Below are 23,842 nucleotides of genomic sequence, written 5' to 3'. Positions count from 1 at the left end.
TATAATATCTGTGTGGAGAAAAATTGTGTTTATAAATTAAGGACCATGACAAGAAAACCTGCCGATGAAAAGCAGAAAGTTTCACTGGAACTTTGTCAATATTATAATTGCAAAACAACATGAAGTTAAGGCCACCAAAAGTAGAGAAGACATGATGAGGAATAAAATTCCAGATAGAAGTGGGTCTTCTTAGGAATTGTTTTATCCAATTGATCTTAAAAGTATTATTTAAAGTAGTAAAGTCCAGATAATTCAGTCCACCATTTTCATAAGTGTTCATTACAACAGATTTCCTAATGTAATGGGTACGGTTTCTCCAAAGAAAGTTGAAAAGCATCTGGTCTATCTCCTTGCTTATTTTACGGTCAAGATATAAAGATAGAGCACCATATGTTAGTCTAGAGATACCTTCGGCCTTGGTTATTAGGACTCTACCTTTTAAAGTTAAGTCCCTCTGTAGCCATTTTAGTTTCTTCTGGGTTTTTTTAATAAGAGGGTTCAAATTTAGTAAGCCTCTAGACTTCTGATCCTTTGTAATGGTTATGCCTAAATATATAAGTTCTTCTTTTACTGGAATACCATAATATGAAGGTGTCACAATCTTTGACAGCTATGAGTTCACATTTATTAATGTTAAGATATAGACCAGACGCTTTGGAAAAGGATTGTATCACATTGATCGATATGGGAATTTGGTTAGCGTCTTTCAAAAAAAAAGTGTAGTATCGTCAGCCAGCTGGCTTATAATTTCTTTACCAGCTATGGAAATACCTTGTACAGGACTATTATTTAAAGAATTTGCAAGAAGTTGGGTGATTAATAAAAACGGGTACGGAGAGATAAGACAACCTTGCCTAATTCCTCTCTTTAACTCAAATCTAGGTGAGGTGCCATATTTCAATTTGATAGAGATGTTACCATTTGCATGGAGAGTCTTAATAGCTGTTGTGAACTTGAGTGAGGACCCAAAAGCGGTTTAACAAAAACAGAGTCCTTTAATGTAAAAACACAGGGAAGACATAAATCCTCTTCAGATGTAGAAAAATGGCAAAATAGACAACCCTCAGAGAGGGCGACAAATGAAACAGAAAGTCCTTCTGATATTTACAAAAGAGTCCCCTTCTTAGCAGCAGAGGAGAATAGCTGGGTTGCGGCGACAGACTGCTGGTCTCTCTGGGTAGGCGCGGGTCGTAGCGGACAGAGGTACCTGATCACACGTAGCATCAGAAGAACAGGCAGATTCCGACAGGATGGGACAAGGGTGAAGCAAACAAGACGATAGTTTGGTTCTGGCATGAGAAACTCAAACGAGAATCTGACAAAGAAAGAAGCAGGAACAGAGAGAGAAATAGAGACCTAATCAGAGGGAAAAAGGGAACAGGTGGGAAAAGAGTGAACGAGGTAGTTAGAGAAGATGAGGAACAGCTGGGGGAAGGAGAGGAAGAGAAGGTAACCTAATACGACCAGCAGAGGGAAACGGAGTGAAGAGAAAGAACAGGAACAAGACATAATATGACAATACATGACAATAGCCTTACAGAACAAATCCCCAAAGCCAAGTCTCTCAAGGGAGTGGAAGAGAAACTGATGCTCTACTGTGTCAAATGCTTTATAAAAATCTAAAAATAATATGAAGCTATCCTCAGTTATTAGGTCTGAGTAGTCAAGTACGTCTAATACTAGTCTGACATTGTTAGAAATATGTCTGTTCCTCATGAAGCCAGACTGTGTTTCATCAATGATTGCATTCAGGACTTCTTTAATTCTTTTTGCAAGTAGTGAGGCTAATATCTTACAGTCATTATTAAGAAGACAAATTGGACGCCAGTTATCGATGAGCAGCACTTCTTTTTTAGGTTTAGGTATCAGTGTTATTAACCCCTGACTCATTGTAGGAGGGAGAACATTGTTTTTAATACTCTCTAAAAATACTTCAAATAGGAAGGGAGCTACTTGTTCAGAAAATAATTTGTAATATTCTGATGTAATTCCATCAACACCTGGTGATTTATTGTTCTTTAGATGTTTGATAGACTCTATAATCTCTTCAACTTTGATGGGTTCATCACACTGTTTAGATTCTATATCACTGATAGAGTGAACATTATTCAGTGAGTTAAAAAAACATATCTGTGGATTCCTGACAGTAAGTAGAGCTATACAATTTTCTGTAAAAATTGCTGCAGTATTTAGCGATTCATTTTTGGTCATCTGTAATAACACCATCAATGTTTAACTTATGGATAGTGTTATTTTTAGAGTGACATTTCTCAAGTCTAAAGAAATAGGATGAATTCTGTTCTCCCTCCTCAATCCATGTTTTCCTAGATCTAATAAAGGCTCCTTCTGCTTTTAATTTATATATATTATCCAGTTTATTTTGTAACTCAATTAGTTCCATCTTCTCCTCCCCCAAGAGGTCAGCTGGGGACCTCTGAGAAAGGGAAGTTATCTTAATGATCACCTTTTCCTCCACAGCTCTTCTGGTCTTAGCAAGATTACTACCATATTTTCTAAGATATTTGGACACCTCAAATTTAAAGAGCTCCCAGTTCTTGCAATAAGATTTTTCTTCACAAGCCCTTTCCCAAAAGTGTGAGAGCAGATCTTTAACCTCAAATGTAACTATATCAATATTTAATAATGTGCTATTTAGCTTCCAGTAGGATGCTCTACCAAGGTTCGTATCAGGGGTAAATATTTTGATATCAGTGTAAATAGCCTTATGGTCTGTGAGGGGAGTAGTACAAATATTTGTAGTAACACACTCACTATTAATACATTTGGATATAAGCCAAACATCTATTCTGGATTGTCTGGAGCCTGTTTTGTTACTCCAAGTGAATGATCTTTCGGCCGGAAACCTCTCTCTCCATATATCAGTAAGATCAAACTTTTCCATAAAAAGTATTAAACCCAAATTCTGATTGGTTGGCCTACCTGGGGGCCATCTATCAGTTGAATTATCTATTGTAATGTTAAAGTCCCCTCCTATCAATAATAACGAATTGGGAAATTTAGATAACCAATGAAGTATATGTTTCTCTATAGATTCAAGCAACTCATCATTCTCATGTTTGTTGTTGTACCCGTAGAAGTTTACAGTAATGAGTGTAATGTCATTGTAACTGATCACAAGACAAATAAAGTGACCAAAGGGGTCACATTCCGAGTGTAGAATATTACCGCTTGAGAACGTTCATGACAATGGCATGATGCGACGAGTGACAGAGTTTCTGTTCTTTCTGTACTATAACATACAATCCTATAGGATAGGTTTCAAAATCTGATATGATTTTCTTTTGGATTTGAATATATATATTTTTATTGGAATCCTATGGTATTTTTTGACCAGGGAGGATCCATTTCATCACGTGTGTGTGTGTGCGTGTGCGAGAGAGCGTGAGAAATAAAATAAATAAAGCGAATGTGAATCATTTGCACATACCCAGCATTTTAATTAGTGAATAGGTGGAGCCAGCAATACACAATGTAAAGACAGAATTTGCACGAAGTCAACATGCAGAATATACAATATAAATACAGTAAACATAAATAGTCATTAATTTATTGATTTATTCATGTGTGAACAATGAGTAGCTCTACCCATCTCCATTAAAATATAGTAAATCAATAATTACAGGGACAAAAATAGGAATATTTGAGTGGCAGGCAATACATTTAATCCATGCATGTATTCTGTTCTGACCCTGCCTCACTATCTGGTGCATTATTGTTATCGTTGACTGAACATTATGTGGCAATGTAGGCTAGATTATATCACCATGTCACCACTGGCTGAGTGGTTTTACATGATCAGTGATGCCCTTATGTGTCTGGTGTCCTCTGGTGTCAGTATTGGTGTCCTTTGGTGTCAGTATTTGTCATGCACTCACCACTGCTCTGAAGAATCATCATCATCATCATTATAATCATCCGCAGCAGAATCATCATCATCTTTGTACGCGATAGACATTTAATAAATAGAGCAGACACAATTCCTTATTCTACTTGGCAGACAATCATGTCTGTTCTACACTTATACTGAACAAAAATATAAACGCAACATGTAAAGTGTTGGTCCCATGTTCCATGAGCTGAAATAACAGATCCCAGAAATGTTCCATACGCACAAAAAGTGTATTTCTCTCAAATGTTGTCCACTTCCTAGTCAGTGAGCAATTATCCTTTGCTAAGATATTCCATCCACCTGACAGGTGTGTCATATCAAGAAGCTGAATAAACAGCATGATCATTACACAGGTGCAATGTGCTGGGGAAAATAAAATGGCACTCTAAAATGTGTAGTTTTGTCACACAACACAGTGCCACAGATGTCTCAAGTTTTAAGGGAGCGTGCAATTGGCATGCTGACTGCAGGAATGTCCCCCAGAGCTGTTGCCAGATAATTGAATGTTCATTTCTCTACGTTGTTTTAGAGAATCTGGCAGTACGTCCAACCAGCCTCACAACCGCGGACCACGTGTAACCATGCCAGCCCAGGACCTCCACATTTGGCTTCTTCACCTGCGGGATCATCTGAGACCAGTCACTCAGACAGTTTATGAAACTGAGGAGTATTTATGTCTGTAATAAAGCCCTTTTGTGGGTAAAAACGCATTTTGATTGCCTGGGCCTGGCTCCCAAGTGGGTGGGCCTATTCCCTCCCAGGCCCACCCATGGCTGTGCCCCAGCCCAGTCATGTGAAATCCATAGATTAAGGCCTAATTTATTTATATTGACTGATTTCCTTATGTGAACTCTAACTCAGTGAAATCGTTGAAATCATTGCATGTTGCGTTTATATTTTTGTTCAGTTGAAACCCATACAGTATTACAATATTGCGTAATTATGTTGGATGCTCTATGCCATCCTATGTTACGTTTGTCTGTCCACAAGAGATTAGTTCTACACATTACATATACAGTGCATTCGAAAAGTATTCAGACCGGTTGACTTTTTCCACGTTTTGTTATGTTACAGCCTTATTCTAAAATGTATTAAATAGTTTTTACCCCTCATCAATCTACACAAAATACCCCATAATGACAAAGCGAAAACAGTTTTAAATATCACATTTACATAAGTATTCAGACCCTTTACTCAGTACTTTGTTGAAGCACCTTTGGCAGCAATTTTACAGCCTCGAGTCTTCTTGGGTATGACGCTACAAGCTTGACACAGCTGTATTTGGGGTTTCTCCCATTCTTCTCTGCAGTTCCTCTCAAACTCTGTCAGGTTGGATGGGGAGCATTGCAGTCTCTCCAGAGATATCCAATCGGGTTCAAGTCCAGGCTCTGCCTTGGCCACTCAGAGACTTGTCCAGAAGCCACCCCTGCGTTGTCTTGGCTGTGTGCCTAGGGTCGTTGTCGGGTTGAAAGGTGAACCTTCGCCCCAGTTTGAGGTCCTGAACGCAAGGATCTCTCTGTACTTTTCTCCGTTCATCTTTCCCTCAGTTCTGACTAGTCTCCCAGTCCCCACCACTGAAAAACATCCCTACAACATGATGCTGCCACCACCATGCTTCACCGTAGGGATGGTGCCAGGTTTACTCCAGACTTTAACGTGATCAAGACAAAAGAGATGATTGTGGACTACAGGAAAAAGAGGAACGAGCACGCCCCCATTCTCATTGACGGAGCTGTAGTGGAGCAGGTTGAGAGCTTTAAGTTCCTTGGTGTCCACATCACCAACAAACTAACATGGTCCAAGCACACCAAGACAGTCGTGAAGAGGGCACAACAAAACCTATTACCCCTCAGGAGACTGTAAAGATTTGGCAATGGTCCTCAGATCCTCAAAAGGTTCTACAGCTGCACCATCGAGAGCATGGTTACACCACTTCCTGGTAGGGCAACTGCTCGGCCTATGGAGGGTAGGTACTACAGAGGGTAGTGTGCACGGCCCAGTACATCACTGGGGCTAAGCTTCCTGCCATCCAGGACCTCTATACCAGGCATGTCAGAGGAATGCCCTAAAAATGGTCAGACTCCAGTCACCCTAGTCATAGACTGTTCTCTCTGCTACCGCACAGAAAGCGGTATTGGAGCGCCAAGTCTAGGTCCAAGAGGCTTCTAAACAGCTTCTACCCCCAAGCCATAAGACTTCCTGAACATCTAATCAAATGGCTACTCAGACCAGTTGCATTGCCCCCCCCCCCCCCCTTACACCACGGCTACTCTCTCTTGTTATCATCTATGCATAGTCACTTTAATATCTACCTGCATGTACACATTACCTCAATTACCTCAACAAACCGGGGTCCCGCACATTGACTCTGTAACAGTACCCCCTGTATATAGTCTTGCTTTTGTTATTTTTACTGCTGCTTTAATTACTTGTTATTTTTATTTCTTATTCTTATTCAAAATTATTTAACTTTTAACTTTTAACTCCGTTGTTGTTTAGGGGCTCGTAAATAAGCATTTCACTGTGAGGTCTTCACCTGTTGTTGTATTCGACGCATGTGACTAATACAATTTGATTTGACCTGCTTTGGTTTATGGTACTTTCACGACAACTGTGGAAAACTTGGAAAACTTGGAAAAATAGGAGATCAAATCATGACGTCAGTGATCTTCAGGTCGGAAAGTCGGAAATCTACAAAGAGGCCCGAGTTCCCTGTCGAAACTTGTTTTATTCCCAGTTGTCATGAACGGACTGAAGTTGGAGATTTCCGAGTTCCCAGTTGTTTTGAACGCGGCAACACAAACACACACACACACACACACACATACTCACGCACAAGCACACTCACGCCATTGCATAACCCGGAACTCCAGGCCATTGATGTCCACTAATTTGTCTCATTACAGAGCAAGTTTGCAAGAAATAGCCAGGAAATGTTCTATTATAGAATGTATTGCTCTGTCTACTCATGTGCGCACGTACATAGCAGAATTGTACATCCATTGCTTCTCAAAGCATTTGGATGTGAGTGGGCCTACTTTAGACGGGATAGGCTGACTGGTTCTCTATCTGCGCCTCCAACAGAACCAGTCTCCTCCCCTAAAGTTGATGTGAAAAAGAGAGCATTATGCTGTCTGAACACGGGAAGAAGTTGGGTTCATAAACTAAATCGGCAGTTTGTTTACAGTAACTCCAAGTTTTTCTATTGTCGTCTTTTTGTAATTTTGACTGGTAAAAACATGTCTCGTTTCGGGGCGGTGTTGTTCGCAATTTGACGAGTGATACGCAGGATTGTTGCCAAGATACATTGTAACGTGTCAGAGTAATAACTTAATCAAACCGAGACTGGAAAGACGACTTTTGGACAGAATTAAGCGAAAATGTCAGACAACAGATCAAGTTTTCTTCATATTGGAGACATTGTGTCGCTGTACGCAGAAGGCACTGTCAATGGCTTCATCAGTACATTGGGGTATGTTCCCTCTAATCTAATTACATATTATGTGTATCTAAAACCATGTTTGATGAAAATCTGTGACAAACAGGTACAGGCTCGTTTGGCGTCTGATGCATGAAATGGGTCAATGTAAGATGCAGTGTGAGATTGGTGTCTGTGGATCTGGGGTTGAGAAATCGGAAGTTGAAAAGGCCTAATCACAAGCAATTGTATCAAGGAGGAAATGAAGATGAGTAACATTGCACAGTTATGCAAGTATAATAGGAATGCAAACTTTGTGCATGTGCCTCGCTAGTGTAACCAATGCGTGCGCAATGTCCTGTACACATGCAGCCACTTTATTACTCTCTGGGCATCAAATGCCAAATGGTTTACTGGGAAAGGATTATGTACTGTAATCCATGACCTAATCAAAATAGTATGAAGTGTTTTGTGAGAGGTCGTGGCCCTTTTTGCAGTAGTAGCACGTGCTGTGAGACAGCTGAAGAATTGTACTTGAATGCTCACACCTGTTTGATCAAGAAGAGCTGTAAATGTGTGTAATGTGTATGATATATTCACCAGGGTGTCCTCCAATGCAGCATGAATAATTGTTGGCCTGTTGAATTCACCCTTATACTACACTGTACTGCACTTTTTTTCATAACATCAGTATGATTATCCAAAATACCACTGTTGTCTGCAGTTACTGTAAAGGATGCTATTGTGTGTGGCCAATACTTTCATCTGCTGAAAGTTATGATAGAAAACCTTCACTAACCTCTCCACTTTAAAAATATGTAAATGTTTAACTTTTGGGTAATGAAAACCTTTCCCAAATGCACAGAATCTGAATGAGGTTTACGGTCTGTTTTTTGACAACAGTGAAGGAAGGCCAAAGTAAGGTACGCATATAGGTGCACTATAGTCTGGGGGCAGGGGGACCACTGGTTGAGCACAAAAGGTCACAGTGAGTAACCTGTACTCAGAGTTTTGCGGTACTGGTTGCTGAATGGATTCTTCCCAGAGTAGGTCTAACAAGTACTCTTAAATGGTGTAGTATTATACAATGGGTGGGTCTAATGCTGATTGGTTAAAACCGCCGGTGTCTATTCCACAAGTTAACACCGGCTAAATCTAGGATGTTAAAATGCCTAGTTAGTCTGTTCCATCTGACTGCTCTCATCAGCCCAGCCAGGCAATTTATAAACTTGATCTCCGCAATAAAAAGCATCTAGATTTCTTTAAGACTAACATTTTGTTTTCAACAATGGAGATTTGTATAATCCATTTATTTATATATATATATATATATATTTAACTTGAAAAAAGGTCAAATGAAACGAAGTGCAGCTAGTTTGCAGTCTTTCCAGCTTCAGTTTGAAGTGATTGTGTTAGCTGTGTTGTTGGCTAGCTCTTCTGAACAGTAGTGACGAGTGAGCACATTTTCTATGCCAGGCGAATTCGCCCCTCATTGTTATGGATGTATCCCAATGTCGCTAGAAAACCGCTTAAGCAAATGCAGCTGCTTTGCTGTTATTCTGACTGCACTTTTTTGATGTGAATGTAAGTTAGCCGTTAGCTAGCTAGCAAGCAGGGGATAAGAACGTTGCCTGCCAGTATGGCAACGGAATGTTTAGAATGAACAACTGGGTCACGTACATAGATACTGAACGACTGGGTCGCGTCTCTGGCAACAGAACCAATCGAACGAACGACCAGCCGGCTTGGGTAGCAACCCTAGATTTGTGTCAGGACTATATATTGTGGTAGGATGAAATAGTGTGAAAAATTCATCAAAATAATATTTTTTTAAATGAAAATATGTCAATCATAATTTGAATATGGTGGTAACCCATTGTATGAAAGTGATAATGCCCTCGAAGCCGGTGTTTGGTTGATATATTGGCCCTCAACAAACTAAACCCATGCCATGGCATTATCACTTAATTGTAGTGTTTTTTTCAATGAATGGAAGTTTATTATAATAAATAACAGTTCATTCCAAGGACCATCTGAGAATTTCTACAAATATTAACTCGGAAGAGAATTGACTAATGCACCAAATAGACAAGCTGAGTTGTTATAGTGACTACAAGAAGAAAGTTCAAATGCGGCTCCAGCACTTCAGTGAATTTCTCAGCTCTGCACTCTGCCCTCTAGGCCAGGAACAGGCTTGAATTGACAGACTGCCTCTGTGGCTTGAATCTGCCCCACCCACTTCCCGCTCTTTCTCACATTCTCTCCCTCGCTTTCATTCTCTCAATCTACTTTCTCTTTATGTGCTTTCAAACAGCCACTCTCCAAAAGCATAGCAGGCATGAGCAGAGGATCACTCCTGAATTCCACCTATCTATTATGGTCACTCAGAACCCCAGTGTGTTCACGAGGCACACAAGCCATATTTTAATACCTTCAATGTGTCCTTGATGTAATCACTGATCTGTAAAATTAGTGGATAGGTGAAATCCCATTGCTTTCAGCAATCACACTGTATCAGATCAGCAATTTCAAGCAGGAAGGAAGGGAAATGGGAACAATGTTTATATAGGGACAGACTGGCTTGTAACCTGGGCAGATGAAGCCTATAAAGGCCGCAGATGGACCTATGCCAACAATATGAATCATATGACCTACTTTATGTTACTGAAAAGTAACTGGTCAAAGCCAATCTCAATGCAAATGTCAAGGCCATGTCTGAATGCAAAGTGCATAGTAGAGGGCTCAGCAGTTTAAAGCAAAGGTATAAAGTCTATCCGTGATTCATTAACTGATGCAGTCTGACAGCCAGGTCTGTGTGGTGTACTTTATCAACATTAAACACTCCTAAAAAATAAGCCTCATTCAAGGCACAGGAAGTCAGTGGCAGAGATCCTGCCTGACTACATTGCAGGTGCATGCTCGATCTTACAACGCCTGTTTAGGTATGTAAACATATCAGCTAACCCTGCGTTGCCCAAGCTCGATCCTGGGGACCCCAAAGGGTGCATGTTTTGGTTTTTAATTCAAATAATTAAAGCTTGATTAGTTGATTGTTTGAATCATCCTTGTAGTGCTAGGGCAAAATCCAAAATGTGCACCCCTTGGGGCCCTGAGGACCGAGTTTGGGAAACACTGAGCTAACCACATGTTGCTCTGTGCTTTTACTGGTATTTTCAGCATTATTCACGTGTTATCCAAGTGTTGCTGCATGTAGAAAATCCTAGGAAATGTTCTGTAATTGACACAAGTGTCCAATCAAATTTATTTATGAAGCCCTTTTTACATCAGCCGATGTCACAAAGTGCTATACAGAAACTCAGCCTAAAACCCCAAACAGCAAGCAATGCAGATGTAGAAGCACGGTGGCTAGGAAAAACTCCATAGAAAGGCAGGAACTTAGGGAGAAACTAGGCTCTGAGGGGTGGCCAGTCCTCTTCTGGCGGTGCCGGGTGGAGATTATAACAGTACAGGGCCAAAATGTTCAAACGTTCTTAGATGACCAGCAGGGTGGAATAATAGTAATAATCACAGTGGTTGTAGAGGATGCAACAGGTCAGCACCTCGGGAGTAAATGTCAGTTGGCTTTTCATAAACAATCATTCAGAGTTAGAGACAGTAGGTGCGCTAGAGAGTCGAAAACAGCAGGTCCGAGACAAGGTAGAACTTCCGGTGAATAGGTCAGGGTTCCATAGCTGCAGGCAGAACATTTGAAACTGGAGCAATAGCACAACCAGCTGAACTGGGGACAGCATATCCAGGTCGTCCTGAGGCATGGTCCTCGAGCTCAGGTTCCCTGAGAGACAGTTAGAGGGAGCATACTTAAATTCACATAGGACACCGGATAAGAAAGGAAAAATGCTCCGGATATAACAGACTGATCCTATGCGCCCCAACACAAACTATTAGAGCATAAATACTGGAGGCTGAGACGGGATGGGTTGGGAGACACTGTGTCCCCGTCCGATTATAACCTCGGACAGGGCCAACCAGGCAGGATATTACCCCACCCACTTTGCCAAAGCACAGCCCCCACACCACTAGAGGGATATCTTCAACCACCAACTTCCTACCCTGAGACAAGGCCGTGTATAGCCCACGAAGACCTCCCCCATGGCATGAACCCAACCTGGACAGGAAGATCACGTCAGTGACTCAACCCACTCAAGTGATACACCCCTCCTAGGGACGGCATGGAAGAGCACCAGTAAGCCAGTGACTCAGCCCCCGTAATAGGGTTAGAGGCAGAGAATCCAGGTGGAGAGAGGAGAACTGGCCAGGCAGAGACCGCAAGGGCTGTTCGCTCCAGTGCCTTTCTGTTCACCTTCACACTCCTGGGACAGACTACACTCAATCACAGGACCTACTGAAGAGATTAAACCAATCAATCAATCAATGCCTGGTTGTGCGTGTTTGGTAGGGGGATCGCCTGAGCCAGGGGAGACGTAGCTCTGCAAATCTTTATCACACTAAACCTATTATTGGGCAGGGAATACTATTTCTAGATCAGTGATTCTACACCTCACTTCTCAAGTTGATCTTCTCCAGTGGACTTGGAGTTGTAGCTGAAAATGAGTCAAATAGGGGCTGTTAAAACTTCTTAAGGATTAGGCCATTTAGAAAAAAATGTTGCTTAAAATGTAAAATCCAAATCTACCTGTAGCTCAGGCCCTGAAGCAAGGTAATGCATGTTCTTGGTACCATTTGAAAGGACACACTTTGACGTTTCTGGAAATTTGAAAGGGATGTAGTAGAATATAACACAATAGATAATGTAAAAGATAATACAAATAAAATAAAAAAAAGTTATTTTGTATTTTTTTTTTACCATCTTTGAAATGCAAGAGAAAGGCCATAATGTATTATTCCAGCCCAGGTGCAGTTTAGATTTTGGCTACTAGATGGCATTAGTGTGTGTAAAGTTTTAGACTGATTTAATGAACCATTGCATTTCTGTTAATTCTTGTATCAAGACTGCCCAAATGTGCCTAATTCGTTTATTAATAACTTTTCATGTTCAAAATTGTGCACTCTCTTCAAACAATAGCATGGTATTCTTTCACTGCAATAGCTACTGTAAATTGGACAGTGCAGTTAACTTAAATTCTTCTTAATCTTTCTGCCAATATCAGATATGTCTATGTCCTGGGAGATGTTCCTGTTACATACAACCACATGCAAATCGCATTAGCCCAGGTTAGCTCAACCATCCTGTGGAAGGGACACCGATCCCAAAGAAGTTTAAAGGGTCACATCAATGGTTGTGTCCAAATACCCATACTTGCGTCCTAAATAGGCAGTTTAATGATGTGACATTTCACAAATCCAGTGTACTTTAAATGCCTGGATGTAATACTCATTTCGGCATTGACAACAGCTGATCAATTAGATATGGGGATGCTATACCGAAATCAACGAATAGTGGGAAACAACTCAATCACGCATGGTGCATTTTCAGTATGCGAATAGTAGAATTATATGCAACCTTTTCCACGATGTATTGGAAGAGGTGGTCTGCGAGTGATGGGCCCTAGTTCTCTTCAAGTAGCCAAACAACAAAACTAGGGAACTTAATTTCGAAGATGCCAGAAGTAGAGGTCGACCGATTATGATTTTTCAATGCCGAGACTGATTATTGGCGGACCAAAAAAAGCCAATACCAATTAATCAGCCGATTTTATATTTAAAAAAATATATATATTTTATTTATTTGTAATAATGACAATTCTAACAATACTGAATGAACACTTATTTTAACTTAATATAATACATCAATAAAAAATCTAGTTAGGCTCAAATAAATATTGAAACCTGTTCAATTTGGTTTAAATAATGCAAAAACGAAGTGTTGGAGAGGAAAGTAAAAGTGCAATATGTGCCATGTAAGAAAGCTAACGTTTAATTTCCTTGCTCAGAACATGAGAACATATCAAAGCTGGTGGTTCCTTTTAACATGAGTCTTCAATATTCCCAGGTAAGAAGTTTTAGGTTGTCGTTGTTATTATAGGACTATTTCTCTCTACCATTTGTATTTAATATACCTTTGACTATTGGATGTTCTTATAGGCACTTTAGTATTGCCAGTGTAACAGTATAGCTTCCATCCCTCTCCTCGCCCCAACCTGGGCTCGAACCAGGAACACATCGACAACAGCCACCCTCAAAGCAGCATTACCCATGCAGATCAAGGGGAACAACTACTCCAAGTCTCAGAGCGAGTGACGTTTGAAACGCTATAAGCGCGCACCCCGCTAACTAGTAGCCATTTCACATCGGTTACACCAGCCTAATCTCGGGAGTTGATAGGCTTGAAGTCATAAACAGCTCAATGTTTGAAGCATTGCGAAGAGCTGCTGGCAAAACGCACTAAAGTGCTGTTTGAATGAATTCTTACGATCCGGCTGCTGCCTACCATCGCTCAGTCAGACTGCTATATCAAATCATATACTTACTTATAACATAATAACACACAGAAATACGAGCCTTTGGTCATTAATATGGTCGAATCTGGAAACTATCATTTCAAAAACAAAACGTTTATTTTAAATCAAATTCATTTATATAGCCCTTCGTACATCAGCTGATATCTCAAAGTGCTGTACAGAAACACAGCCTAAAACCCCAAACAGCAAGCAATGCAGGTGTAGAAGCACAGTGGCTAGGAAAAACTCCCTAGGAAGGCGAAAACCTAGGAAGAAACCTAGAGAGGAACCAGGCTATGTGGGGTGGCCAGTCCTCTTCTGGCTGTGCCGGGTGGAGATTATAACAGAACATGGCCAAGATGTTCAAATGTTCATAAATGACCAGCATGGTCCAATATTATTATTATTATTATTATTATTATTAATAATAATAATAATAATAATAATAATAATAATAATAATAATAATAATAATAAAGGCAGAACAGTTGAAACTGGAGTAGCAGCACGGCCAGGTGGACTGGGGACAGCAAGGAGTCATCATGTCAGGAAGTCCTGAGGCATGGTCCTAGGGCTCAGGTCCTCTGAGAGAGAAAGAAAGAGAGAATTAGAGTGAGCATACTTAAATTCACACAGGACACCGGATAGGACAGGAGAAGTACTCCAGATATAACAAACTGACCCTTGCCCCCCGACACAAACTACTGCAGCATAAATGCTGGAGGCTGAAACAGTGAAATACGGAACCGTTCGGTATTTTATCTAACGGGTGGCATCCCTAAGTCTAAATATTCCTGTTACATTGTACAACCTTCAATATTATGTCATAATTACGTAAAATTCTGGCAAATTAGTTCGCAATGAGCCAGGCGGCCAAAAATGTTGCATATACCCTGACTCTGCGTGCAATGAACACAATACATTACACAATTTCACCTGGTTAATATTGCCTGCTAACCTGGATTTCTTTTTACGAAATATGCAGGTTTAAAAATATATACTTCTGTGTATTGATTTTAATAAAGGCATTGGTGTTTATGGTTAGGTACAGTCGTGCAACAATTGGCTTCTACTGCATTCGCGTAACAGGCAGGCTCCTCGTGGAGTACAATGAGAGGCAGGTGGTTAGTGCATTGGACTAGTTAACTGTAAGGTTGCAATATTGAATCCCGGAGCTGACAAGGTAAACATCTGTCGTTCTGCCCCTGAACAAGGCAGTTAACCCACGGTTCCTAAGCCGTCATTGAAAATAAGAATGTGTTCTTAACTGACTTGCCTAGTTAAATAAATAAAAAATAAAAAATTATTGGCCAAATCGGTGTCCAAAAATACAGATTTCTGATTATGAAAACTTGAAATTGGCCCTAATTAATCGGCCATTCCGATTAATCGGTCGACCTCTAGCCCGAAGCTTCTGCGATGGTGTTTAAATGTAGGCTAAGTAGTTTTTGTTCTCTTTAAAATGATCACGAGTATTGATTGCATCGTAGGCTACATATTTTTACCCAAAGTGGATTTCTGTTTTCTCAGTGTTTCTTGTTCTCTTGCCCTGAATGTGTCGGCACCGGGATTCGTGATGTGGCTGCGTTACTGATGTCATGTTTAACAGGCCTTTTGATTTGAACATGTGGAGTGTTTTAGTTTTGTAGGTTAGGCTACCTATTTCATTATTTAATTGATGGATCAAGCCTTAAGTCATTCTGATCTCGTTCCCAATGATCAGTGCTTTAGTATGTTGTTGTCCTGTCCAGTGGCTCTGAATTTGCAATGCACCCAACTGTCCTTATTGTTCCTGTACAATAGCCTTTTGATTTTAACATTTTAAAAGTTTTGGTGTGTGTACTAGGCTATTTCATTTATATATGCTACAGCACTTTGATTACACTAATAAATATGTTGAAATGGAACCAAACTGTTGTCTTCAGTCCATTTTAAATCCGATAGATGGGCTATATTGTCTGAGTAGGCCTATAATGCCATTCCTATTCTATTCGGATTTGAGAGAAATTAATCAATTTGGAAATGAGCTAATATCAGGCTAGTTTATGCCGATGCATTTCTGTTGAATTTGGAAAAATTCACCTGCACTCGGCCCTGCCCCACCTACTCTGCCAATCAGAAGCTTCTACTGCGTTGTGGCATACAGCATACTTTTTACTAAATGGTACGTACTAAATAGTATGCAGTTTAAGTATGTAGTACATTAGTGTGGGTAATCGGACATGGCCACTGTTACCAAGAGTATCATATAAGACAAGGAATTAAGGAAATGAGGTTCGTATAAGCAATGATTTGACGGCTAGTAATGTTTTCAGACCCAGCCATGGTATCATGAATGTTGGCTGGAGTCGCCATTACTGTACTCGTCACATGCAACCTCGCCTCGACAGGCTTTGATGACTCTATAAATCCATATTGACGTATGATAGTAGCCTATATGATAGTAAGTATAAGCTCTTAAATAAGTTCCTCAGGTCACACCTCATTTACAAACGCTCAATTCCCCTGAGGCTGATCCTCTCCCTGGATCCAATCCTCTTTTTCTGTTGTGCTTATCTATCTTTCAAGCAAACAGACAAGTCAACACATTTCAGGTTAGTTGTCACTTGCTACTTTATACAACCATAAGGTAGCCTGAATTGTGTATGAACTGTTCATAGACCTGTCATTTAGCTACACAGGGTAAATGACTGCATTTAATCTCATCCTCGGGCCTACTTTTAATCTCATTGAAAGCATTTAAGCTGAAAAAAATGTTACAATTTATTTATATATACACACATACATGACACACACTACAATTCAAAAGTTTGGTGTCACTTAGAAATGTCCTTGTTTTTGAAAGAAAAGCACATTTGTTTTTGTCCATTAAAATCCAATTGATCAGAAATACAGTGCAGACATTGTTAATGTTGTAAATGACTATTGTAGCTGGAAACGGCAGATTTTTTTATGGAATATCTACATCGGTGTACAGAGGCCCATTATCAGCAACCAACACTCCTGTGTTCCAATGACACGTTGTGTTAGCTAATCCAAGTGTATCATTTTAAAAGGCTCATTGATCATTTGAAAACCCTTTTGCAGTTGTTAGCACAGCTGAAAACTGTTGTGCTGATTTAATGAAGCAATAAACAGGCCTTCTTTAGACTAGTTGAGTATCTGGAGCATCAGCATTTGTGGGTTCGATGGCAATGAAACAAATAACTTTCTTCTGAAACTCGTCAGTCCTATTCTTGTTCTGAGCAATTAAGGCTATTCCATTAGAGAAATTGCCAAGAAACTGAACATCTCGTACAATGCTGTGTACTACTCCCTTCACAGAACTGGCTCTAACCAGAATAGAAAGAGGAGTGGGAGGCCCAGGTGCACAACTGAGCAAGAGGACAAGTACATTAGTGTTTAGTTTGAGAAACAGACTCCTCACAAGTCCTCAACTGGCAGCTTTATTAAATAGTACCTGCAAAACACCAGTCTCAACGTCAACAGTGGCGAGGCGACTCCGGGATGCTGGCCTTCTAGTCAGAGTTGCAAAGAAAAAGCCATATCTCAGACTGGCCAATAAAAATAAAAGATTAAGATTGGCATAAGAACACAGACACTGGACAGAGGAACTCTGCCTAGAAGGCCAGCATCCTGGAGTTGCCTCTTCACTGTGCTTTAAAAAAAAGTTTTTTTTAAGTGCTTTTCTTTCAAAAACAAGGATATTTCTAGGTGACCCCAACCTTTTGAACGGTAGTGTGTACGTACATACGTACACATACGTACGTACATGCATGCATACATAAAGTTGAAGTCGGAAGTTTACATACACTTAGGTTGGAGTCATTAACTTGTTTTTCAACCACTCCACAAATTTCTTGTTAAACTACAGTTTTGACAAGTCTGTTAGAACATCTACATTGTGCATGACACAGGCAATTTTTCCAACAATTGTTTAAAGATGGTGAATTATAAGTGAAATAATCTTTCACAATTCCAGTAGGTCAGAAGTTTACATACACTAAGTTGACTGTGCCTTGAAACAGCTTGGAAAATTCCAGAAAATGATGTCATGGCTTTAGAAGCTTCTGATAGGCTTATTGACGTCATTCGAGTCAATTGGAGGTGTACCTGTGGATGTATTTCCAGGCCTACCTTCAAACTCAGTGCCTCTTTGCTTGACACCATGGGAAAATCAAAAGAAATCAGCCAAAAAAATTGTAGACCTCCACAAGTCTGGTTCATCCTTGGGAGCAATTTCCAAACACCTGAAGGTACCACGTTCATCTGTACAAACAATAGTAAGCAAGTATAAACACCATGGGACCACGCAGCCGTCATACCGCTCAGGAAGGAGACCCTTTCTGTCTCCTAGAGATGAATGTACTTTGGTACAAAAAGTGCAAATCAATCCCAGAACAGCAAAGGACCTTGTGAAGATGCTGGAGGAAACAGGTACAAAAGTATCGTTATCCACATTAAAACGAGTCCTATATTGACATAACCTGAAGGTCAGCAAGGAAGAAGCCTCTGCTACAAACCGCCATTAAAAAGCCAGACTACAGTTTGCACATGGGGACAAAGATCGTACTTTTGGGAGAAATGTCCTCTGGTCTGATGAAACGATGTAACTGTTTGACCTTAAGGACCATCGTTATGTTTGGAGGAAAAAGGGGGAGACTTGCAAGCTGAAGAACACCATCCCAACCGTGAAGTACGGTGGTGGCAGCATCATGTTGTTGGGGTGCTTTGCTGCAGGAGGGACTGGTGCACTTCACAAAATAGATGGCGTCACGAGGAAGGAAAATTATTTGGATATATTGAAGTAACATCTCAAGACATCAGTCAGAAAGTTAAAGCTTGGTCGCAAATGGGTCTTCCAAATGGACAATGACCCCAAGCATACTTCCAAAGTTGTGGCAAAATGGCTTAAGGACAACAAAGTCAAGGTATTGGAGTGGCCATCACAAAGCCATGACCCCAATCCCATAAAAAAAAAAGTTGTGGGAAGAACTGAAAAAGCGTGTGCGAGCAAGGAGGCCTACAAACCTGACTCAGTTACACCAGCTCTGTCAGAAGGAATAGGCCAAAATTCACCCAACCTATTGTGGGAAGCTTGTGGAAGGCTACCCAAAATGTTTGACCCAAGTTAATCAATTTTAAAGGCAATGCTACCAAATACTAATTGAGTGTAAAACTTCTGACCCACTGGGAATGTGATGAAAGAAATAAAAGCTGAAATAAATAATTCCCTCTCCTATTATTTGGACATTTCACATTCTTAAAATAAAATGGTGATCCTAACTGACCTAAGACAGGGAATTTTTACTAGGATTAAATGTCAGGAATTGTGAAACTGAGTTAAAATGTATTTGGCTAAGGTGTATGTAAACTTCAGACTTCAACTGTACATACAGTACCAATCAAAAGTTTGGAGACACCTAGTCATTCCAGGGTTTTTCTTTTTACTATTTTCTACGTTGTATAATAATAGTAACTACATCAAACTATGAAAAAACACATGGAATCATGTCGTAACCAAAAAAGTGTTGAAGAAATGAAAATATGTTACATTTGAGATTCTTCAAATAGCCAACATTTGCCTTGATGACAACTTTGCCCATTCTCTCAATCAGCTTCATGAGGTAGTCACCTGAAATCCATTTCAATTAACAGGTGTGCCTTGTTAAAAGTTAATTTGTGGAATTTCTTTCCTTAATGTGTTTGAGCCAATCAGTTATTTTGTAACAAGGTAGTGGGGTTATACAGAAGATAGCCCTATTTAGTAAAATACCAAGTCCATATTATAGCAAGAACAGCTCAAATAAGCAGAGTGTCCATCATTACTTTAAGACATGGTCAGTCAATCCAGAACATTTCAAGAACTTTGATAGGTTCTTCAAGTGCAGTCACAAAAACCATCAAGTGTTCTGATGAAACTGGCTCTCATGAGGACCGCCACAGGAAAGGAAGACCCAGAGTTACCTCTACTGCAGAGGATATGTTCGTTAACCTCTACTGCAAAGGATATGTTCGTTAGAGTTAACTGCACCTCAGATTGCAGCCCAAATAAATACTTCAGAGTTCAAGTACCAGACACATGTCAACATCCCCTGTTCAGAGGAGACTGCATGAAGCAGGCCTTCATGATCGAATTGCTGCAACGAAACCACTACTAAAGGAGACTAAGAAGAAGAAGAGACTTTCTCGGTCCAAGAAACACAAACAATGGAAATTAGACTGGTGGAAATCTGTCCTTTTGATCTGATAAATCCATGTCTTTGATGCAGAGTAGGTCAACGGATGGTCTTTGAATGTGTAGTTCCCACTGTGAAGCATGAAGGAGGAGGTGTGATGGTGCTTTGCTATTGATTCTGTCAGTGATTTATGTAGAATTGATGGATTCTATCAAAATGTAACATGTTTCAAGTTAACTGTCGTTTGCATCCTGTTTAGCGGATGATTACTGTGAGTATTAATGGAGTTTAGGCCATGAAACTGTGTGTATGCTTATTTAGAAAGGTTGACCTAATCAGATAAGAGGAAATTGCCTCGGATCAGAGAGCAGGCTCAGACCAGGAACAGAAGATGGACATGGTGTGATTCTGACATATGTCTAAACAAAGAGAGAACCATGGACGTTCCACAGGGGAAATGAGGGAACCTCATTGGGGCCATAAAATGTATAGCTGAGGAGGTGATGCCTACAAGAGAAGAGTATAAAATGTGTTGTGAGCTTTCTAAATGTATGCACTCAGCTGTTTGTGTCCTTGGTATTAAAGACTTCACTTTTCTTGAGTGTTTGGTCTCAATTCCTTATTGCAAAGAGGTTTTAAAAGCATTTTTCTTTCTAACAGAATTCAAGAATTCAATATATTTAGATTTTTAACGCCTTCTGGTTACTACTTTATTCCATATGTGTTATTTCATAGTTTTGATGTCTTCACCATTATTCTACAATGTAGAAAATAGTCCAAATAAAGAAACTCTTGACTGAGTAGGCGTGTCCACACTTTTGACTGGTACTGTGTGTGTGTGTGTGTGTGTGTGTTTGTGTTTGTATACACTTTTTTTTAATATAAAAAATAAAATAATAATAAAGCATTCAAGCTCCATTGGTGACATTAAGCTGTGGTGTGTGTGTGTGTGTGTGTGTGTGCTTACCCAACCTTCTCTCCATTGTCTTTATCAAATTGAAGCATGACCTTATGGCAGTTCTGCTTTTTATTTAAAAACTTCTCTTTTATGTAAAGCTAACATTCTACTCTTATACAATGAGTGTACAAAACATTAAGGACACCTGCCCTTCCCATGACAGACTGACCAGGTGAAAGCTATAATTCCTTATTGATGTCACTTGTTATATAAACTTCAAGCAGTATAGATGAAGGGGATGAGACGGGCTTAAAAATCCTTCTTTAACCTATGGGTGTCATTCAGAGATTGAATTGGCAATACAAAAGAATGAAATCCCTTTGAACGGGGTATGGTAGTAGGCAATGTTCCCTCTAAGCTGCACGCATGTGCAGCATCGCACCGAGACAGCTCCCCTGGACTGCTGGGCAGAGCACAGAGAAACTATCAGCACATGGAGAGAAGCAGGAAAATGAACTTCCCTCAACTTTCTAGAGTTTTCACTGTTAACACTCAACGTTTCCCTTTACAGGGGCAATTGTGATCAAATCAACGCCACTTTCAGTGCAACATACTGAAACAAAACTAACTAGAGATTTTGTTGTAGAGTAGGATTCTATTGCATTGGTGTAGGATTTTATTGATTTTATTGCTCAAGACTCGTACTCTACACAGCCCGTACTATACACAGTTCTGTGCGGCATAACCAATCATAACCAAAATTACAGTAGGCCGATATGCAAATGGACCATTGCCGTATATGGATCTGTGCAATTTACTGTGTTTACAGCTGTGGTTGAGCATAATGTGCTTATTTTGAGCTGCATGTAGCCATTTGTGCACATTTTGTTTATATTCTTTGCTAGTTAGTGAGCTATTAGCCCAGTTATAGATCATTTGCAATCAGCAATAGGGGAGTGATTGCTTCCTACAAGAGCTCAAACGTGTACATTCTAGACATCTTTGAAAAGCATGTCCGGTAAATAACTTTTTTGGTTGTATTAAAGTGGCAGTGTTGTATTTTGAGGCAGGCTACATTTTATTTTGTAAAGTGGTTTCTTGCATCAAACACAATCTTTTCAGTCACCTTCTTGTCTGTGGATAAACAGGTTCATGTCAAGCCCTGCATGTTTTTCTTAAGTCTCATGGAATGTAGACTTACATTGGCTGAATGATAGAACAGCTATTTCCATGTAATGTTATGGGATGCATTTTCTCCATTGTTTTTGATGGTAGGCCTGCATTATGATTATGACCTCAGTAGCCTGCTTGGCCATTGTTAATACTAACTTAAAGCAGGTACAGCCTCAGTGTTCACAGAAAACGCGAGCTGGAAATTGCACAGAACGTTCAAGTTTGCTCTCAGCAGACCTGAAATTTGCTCGGTGCCACATTTTTCTTTAGAGGGAACATTGGTAGTAGGTGCCAGGCTGTGAAGGCTTCTGAGGGGAGGATGGCTCATAATAATGCCTGGAATGGAGCAACTGCAATGGCATCAATCCATTTGTTTGACATTTTTGATACCATTCTGCTCCAGCCATTACCACGAGCCCATCCTCCCAATTAAGGTGTCACCAACCTCCTATGGTGCTAGGTGCACGGTTTGTGTCAAGAACTGCAACACTGCTGGCTTTTTCATGCTCAACGGTTTCCCATGTGTTCAAGAATGGTCCACCACCCAAAGGACATCCAGCTAACTTGACAAAACTATGGGAAGCATTGGAGTCAACATGGGCCAGCATCCCTGTGGAAATGCTTTGACACCTTGTAGAGTCCATGCCTCGACAAATTGAGGTTGTTCTGAGGGCAAAAGGGAGGGGGGGTGCAACTCAATATTAGGAAGGTGTTCTTAATATTTGGTATACTGTCTTCTGTATCATGCTTCATCTGAGCAGTAAGTTGGCCATTCTACTGTATTCTTATATCAGAAGATCTGTGTGGTCACACGTTTATTTTGGTCACCACGGCCTGTGGTCTTTTGCCTTGTCATAATGTATAATGTAATGGAGATACATAATGCATTTGGAAAGTATTCAGACCCCTTTTTTGTTTTTTTCTAAACTTTTTTGTCACACAATACCCCATAATGACAAAGCAAAAACGGGTTAATAGTTTTTTCTGCAAATTTTATAAACTGAAATATCACATTTACATACGTTTTCAGACCCTTTACTCAGTACTTTGTTGAAGCACCTTTGGCAGAGATTGCAGCCTCGAGTCTTCTTGGGTATGACGCTACAAGCTTGACACAGCTGTATTTGGGGAGTTTCTCCCATTCTTCTCTGCAGATCTTCTCAAACTTTGTGTGGTTTGTTGGAGCGTCACTACACAGCTATTTTCAGGTCTCTCCAGAGATGTTCGATCGGGTTCTAGTCTGGGCTCTGGCTGGGCCACTCAAGGACATTCAGAGACTGAAAAAGATCCCCACAGCATAATGCTGCCACCACTATGCTTCACCGTAGGGATGGTGGCAGGTTTCCTTCAGACATGACGCTTGGCATTCAGGCCAAAGAGTTCAATCTTGATTTCATCAGACCAGAGAATCTTGTGTCTCGTGGTCTGAGAGTATTTAGGTGCCTTTTGGCAAAATCCAAGCAGGCTGTCATGTGCCTTTTACTGAGGAATGTTTTCCATCTGGCCAGTCTACCATAAAGGCCTGATTGGTGGAGTGCTGCAGAGATGTGGAATGTTCTCCCATCTCCACAGCGGAACTCTAGAACTCTGTCAGAGTGACCATTGGCTTCTTGGTCACCTCCCTGACTAAGGACCTTCTCCCCTGGTTGCTCAGTTTGGCTGGGTGGCCAGCTCTAGGAAGTCTTGGTGATTCCAAACTTCTTCCATTTAAGAATAATGGAGGTCCCTGTGTTCTTGGGGACCTTCAATGCTGCAGATATTTTTTTGGTACTCTTCCCCTTTTTTGTGCCTCCCTACAATCCTGTCTCGGAGCTCTACGGACAATTCCTTCAACCTCATAGCTTGG

At 40.4% G+C, this 23,842-nt stretch overlaps 1 protein-coding gene across 2 annotated transcripts in view; it reads left to right on the top strand.

Annotated features, from left to right (window-relative positions):
- Nucleotides 1-6,954: 6,954 nt before the first annotated feature.
- Nucleotides 6,955-23,842, top strand: part of LOC109866991 (inositol 1,4,5-trisphosphate receptor type 2) — a 151,913-nt gene continuing 135,025 nt past the window's right edge. The window contains exon 1 of one of the 2 annotated variants that reach the window (XM_031801973.1): nucleotides 6,955-7,382. In XM_031801973.1, coding sequence (XP_031657833.1) covers nucleotides 7,291-7,382 — 92 coding nt within the window. In that variant the 5' untranslated portion in view covers nucleotides 6,955-7,290. The remainder of the gene's footprint in view (nucleotides 7,383-23,842) is intronic. The other variant, XM_031801972.1, reaches the window with a different exon arrangement.

Source organism: Oncorhynchus kisutch, linkage group LG22 (assembly GCF_002021735.2).
Source record: "Oncorhynchus kisutch isolate 150728-3 linkage group LG22, Okis_V2, whole genome shotgun sequence".
Lineage (NCBI taxonomy): Eukaryota > Metazoa > Chordata > Actinopteri > Salmoniformes > Salmonidae > Oncorhynchus > Oncorhynchus kisutch.
The sequence above is the reverse complement of the archived record's forward strand: the minus strand, read 5'-3'. Positions and strand labels throughout refer to the sequence as shown.